The 4,944-nt window shown below is 44.6% G+C and overlaps 1 protein-coding gene across 1 annotated transcript; it reads right to left on the bottom strand.

The window, feature by feature from the left end:
- Positions 1-391: 391 nt before the first annotated feature.
- On the bottom strand, positions 392-1,710 carry LOC103088186 (microsomal glutathione S-transferase 3-like; the record flags this gene model as incomplete). The annotated part of the gene is made up of 2 exons (XM_007456128.1): positions 1,594-1,710; positions 392-465 (listed from the first exon to the last, which is right to left on the bottom strand). Coding segments are annotated over exons 1-2 (191 nt in total), but the record flags the coding sequence as incomplete, so codon positions are not given.
- Positions 1,711-4,944: the final 3,234 nt, after the last annotated feature.

The following is a 4,944-nucleotide window of genomic DNA, read 5'->3' as shown; positions in this document are numbered from 1 at the left end:
CTACTGTATAGCACAGGGAACTATATTCAATATCCTGTAATAAACTATAATGGAAAAGAATATCAAAAAAGAATATATATATATTTATAAGTGAATCATCTGGCTGTACAGCAGAAATTAACAACATTGTAAATCAATTTTACTTCAATTAAAAATAAAAGAAATGGAAGAAAAAAAGAAAATGTTATCTAGAATCCCACCATCCTAACAACTCTTAATTTTGCTTAATATTTAATCTGTTCACTTATACATTTTTAATGATACTTTTAATGTGTATTCATGATCATCATCGTTGCTATTACTCAGCAAACAGAGTACCAAGGGTTGAGGTGTTGTACAGAAAACACCCGCTCTGCAGATGTCCTGGGGGCCGGGCAGGGCCAGCACTCACGTGTTCTGGTGGGCCCGCTGAATGCAGTTGAAGAGGTGTCCGTTTTCAGGGTCAGTGCTATACATTGTAGGATACTGTTAAAACAAAGTGTTTGTGATCAAATGGTCAAGGGTAGCATTCAGTGTTGAGAGTTAAAATCAACCTTAAAGATAATGTATCCCAAAGCATCTTCTGCCATAACCTTGGTAAGGTGATCATTCAATTTCTGCTTACATGCATGTGGTGACAGAGGTCTCATTCTCAGAGGCAGATTCAATCTGTGTCTATTCATATCCAGTGACGAGAATATATGTCTGTGCCATTCAAGGGATAGAGGCAGCTTGTGCCAAATTCAGGGTTTTTGTTGATGTTATGCCATCACTGGTGGCTTTGGGATGGATTACAAGGATGCCATTGGGAAACAGCTCCTTCCCAAGAGTCAGCAAATACCACATCCTTTTAAGGTTCCCCTTAATGGGGGAACAGAAACTGAATGTGTGAGAGTTTTAATGTGTCCATCAAAATAACAAACTAGACATGAAAACTTTAAAAGGAGCTCTAATTAGAAATTGCTCAAAAGAAGTAGACATTTAAAATTGCTCACCAGGGGCAGCTTCAGTAATTATCCCTTCTAGATCAGCTAGAGCTAAAGGAAGCATTCGATAGACCTCCTCCCTATGTCTGATGTCCAAACACAGGCTAACTCAGCACCATGTGCTTCGTTTCTACTTGGGAAACAGGAAAATCACCAGAAGACATCATTTTAAAGTGGCACACCAGGAAACAACTGCTATTTAACCCCCTCCAACCCCCGTTTTTTTTTTTTTTGGCCTCGCTGTGCAGCTTGTGGGATCTTAGTTCCCTAAACAGGGATCGAACCTGGGCCCTTGGCAGTGAAAACACAGAGTCCTAACCACTGGACACCCCGGGAATTTCCTATTTAACCCCCCTTTTGAAAGTAACTGGCTTCCTAGCAAAGAGCTCCAGCCAAAAGCACACCTGGTCTTTTTACAGAAGAGACAAAAGTAAAACAAGATGGAAATGACTCTCCAGAAGGGCCCCATATTTCTCGGCTTCCTCCTGCCAGACAGGGGCAGAATTTCTAATAGGAACAGGCTGGAAACTGCCACCGCTGACCACTAGCACCTCACCTTTCCCTCCACAACTGAAAACAAGTTCTTGCCGCGACGAACCCACAGAGGCACCACTGTGTTCCCACTCACCTCCACTTTGTACTTCTTGCGGGCCTTGGAAACGTTGATGGCTAGATGAGTTACCATTAGGAAGCTGGCAGCACCAGTTAGAATCACGAAACCATATTCCTTAGAGAGGACGGCCATCCTGACTCTGTGGGAGAAAGAACACATTAGGCCGCCACCTGGCACTGTGGGCTCCAAGCTGCAGGAGGCCTCAAGAGTGGGATGCTTTGTTACCAGCAAACACATCCCTACAGATCAAAAAGAGGCGTGAGTGATCTGGTGGTTCTAAGAGGTAGAGATATTACTGTATACCGATATTACTGTATACCACCCAACAGAATTAAAAAATGATTCAAGTCTGCAATATACACACAGAGAAGTTCACGATCACATTGTATATTCTCTTTTGTGCCTGAGTTCTTTTGATCAACATCGCATGTATGAGATTTATCTAAACCACTGCAGTAGTCATTGCTATTGGATGGTCTGGCCACTAAAAACCACAATTTAAAAAAGTATTCAGCAAGGCAAAATGCTAAAAGATATACTAAGTTACAGAGAGAGAGACAGAGAGAGAGAGAAAGAGAAAGAAAGAGAGAAAGAAAGAGAAAGAGAGAAACAGGATATAGTCAGTAAGTACACAGTGATTCCAAGTTTTTCACTTGTATGTCTGTTGGCATTGGGGACACTCAGGGCAGGAACCCTAGGGCCTCCCTTGGATCCTGAGGCACGTGCTGGTACAGCAGCAGAAATATCACACTGGTAGGAAAGGGATCAGTTATAGTTCTTTGAAAGCCAGAGCAAGGCTCTGGGCAGCTCTTGGAGAACCCAGATTCTTCATCAAATTAACACTTCAAAACTAACCCCATGATGTGTTCTAGTGTCTGCAATGCAGCTTAATTTGAAATGCATCAAAAAATGATGATGCAAGCTAATATAGCAAAATATTAATGCTAGAACCTGGGTGGTAGCTATATGGATGTTCACTATACAGTTCTTCCAACTTTTCTGCATGTTTGAAAAATTTCATATGAAATGTTTGGAGAAAAAGCTCATCTCAGCATTTTTCAGTGTTCAGCAATTTCAGCTCTTTTAGCTCTTGTCCTGCTCCAGCAGGAAAGAAGAAAGAAGGAAAGAAACAGACTGGAGATCAAGGAGAGGAAAACCTGCTGGGTGGGAAGAAGCCCTAATAAATTCAGAGTAAGTTAGTGCTGCCCTCCAGTCTCTCTGAGCATTGATCACCAGATGTCTGAAGGGTCAGAGCACGGCAGGACACAGAGAAATAGCTACAGTGCTTCCAGAGATCCTTAGCTGCTGTCCCATCACGTGCATGGCTGCCACAGGCCAACAGCTCCTGTGTGTATTCTGTCTTCAGTTTAAAATTTCCATCCCTGGGAATTCCCTGGTGGTCCAGTAGTTAGGACTCCGCGATCCCACTGCAGGGGACACAGGTTCGATCCCTGGTCAGGGAACTAAGATCCTGCATGCCACATGGCGTGGCCAAAGAAAAAAAAATTTCCACCCCTGAAAACTCTTTGGCTGCAATCTCTCCTGAAAGCCTGGGAAGGTTACCCGGCTCCAAAATGTTTTAGCCATCCTCACAAACAACCCAACAAGATGCTAATATCCCTATGTTCCAAAGAACATCCAGAGGTTAAGTTATATTCCCAAGGTCTAAAAGAGAAAGTATCCAATTTGGGATTCAAATTTAGGTTCCAATTCAGTTCCAATCTCCCCTTTCAATCCCACTTGATGATTTAGAGCTGAACTGACATTGGGATCACAGAATCTTTCTCAGTGTGGAATTTGGGGCCAGCAAACAGGTCAGTTCTTTAAAAGTAAGCTTCCCTTAGGTCTGCAAAATAACGTTTGGAACCAAAATCCTAAAACCTGCCCATCCCCAACCATGTTTCACAATAATTCCCGTTAGTTTCCCCTGCTATATTCTTTGTTTACCTGGAGCTGCTAGTGGAGGGGCACCCAGCATCCCCTCCTCCGGGACAGGGGACACACACACTGGAAAGGGCCGTCCCCAGGACTCAGCATGGGAATCACCTCCAGGTCAGCCTCTCCTGGGCCATCTTGTGTGGCTGCGGAGAGCAAGGAGTCTTTGGCTGCCTTCCAAGCTTCCCTGCCCTCGTTCTCTTTTAGAATTAGTCCTTTCCAGAGTTTAGAAAATCAGCTTGGGGAGGAAGCTTTGGTAGTAGTTATTAAAACAAAAATATGGGGTGAATACTGAACACCTCTTTGAAAATAAATAAATATGACTACCTAATATCCCTGGAGTTCAACCCATCTGGGCCAAACAGGCCACTGAAAATGGAGCTATCTCTAACTTTGTCAAAAGCCGCCTGTTTAAGAAGGATACAATTAAGCATATCTGGTTTAGGTCAAAGTGTGCAAGTTGAAAGTCTGTTCAGACCTCACCTTTAGACAGGAGGCTAGGCTCTCACGCAGTCTGGGGTCACCTTGTGTTGGTGCAGACTTTTCAGCTCATTTTTCATCTCCCCCCAAATCCAATAAGCTCCATTTTACAGAAAAGGAAATGGAGGCTCAGGTAGAGAGATGAGGGCAGAGCTAAGACCAGAGCAGGTTTTAGAATTCTTCCCCAAATACTCCAGCTAGCCCAGGCAAAACAATAGAATTCGGTGGCTCGGTCACTGGCCTCTGTTTTTCTGGCCTGTAAGGATTTGGGTAGGAGAAGCTAGGTGGCAGGATAGAGAAATATCTTTTGAGTAGATGTTTCTGTTGCAGGCAATGAACACTCAGAAAGGCAACCGCTCAAAAACCTGCAATTAGAAATTAATGTTTACTACTGACCTCCTCTTCCAAAGTATAAATGCAACCTGGGAGGTTACACTCGTAGGCAGTCACACCCTAGTACTAGAAAGTGACTCTCTTGACACTTTGCTATGCTGATAGGTACTGATGGGAAAAGAATCTAGGTGAGGGCAAGCAGAGGCAGGAACAAGACCTTTGAAGGACAGAGAATTTACAGTAAGGGAGACCCAGAGTCCGATGCTAAAGTGGGTAGTGTGCAAAGGACAGTGTAATCGGTCAGGAAACAGTGAGTGTACTAGGGGCGGGAGGAGAGAGGCGGCCCTCCCCAAGGCTCCCCCTGCAGGAGCCCTGGACACACCTGCATAGGTGCGGAGCCAAGCCTGTTCAGCACCGCCCCACACACACACCTCCTTGCACTTTCACCACGTGAGGAGCCCTGCTTCACAGGCCATTGTAGCCAGCACTTCCCAGCTGGTGTGATCAGGGCTAGAACAGAGAGAGCAGCCAATTGCATCAGATACTAAGCTCCCGTGAGGGAGGGACCGTGTGTGTCCGGTATCCCCTGTGCCAAACACAGAGTGTGTGCTTATAGAA

This window comes from Lipotes vexillifer, unplaced genomic scaffold (genome assembly GCF_000442215.2).
Source record: "Lipotes vexillifer unplaced genomic scaffold, Lipotes_vexillifer_v1.1 C27531414, whole genome shotgun sequence".
NCBI lineage: Eukaryota > Metazoa > Chordata > Mammalia > Artiodactyla > Lipotidae > Lipotes > Lipotes vexillifer.
This window is presented reverse-complemented; position numbering and strand designations above follow the sequence as displayed.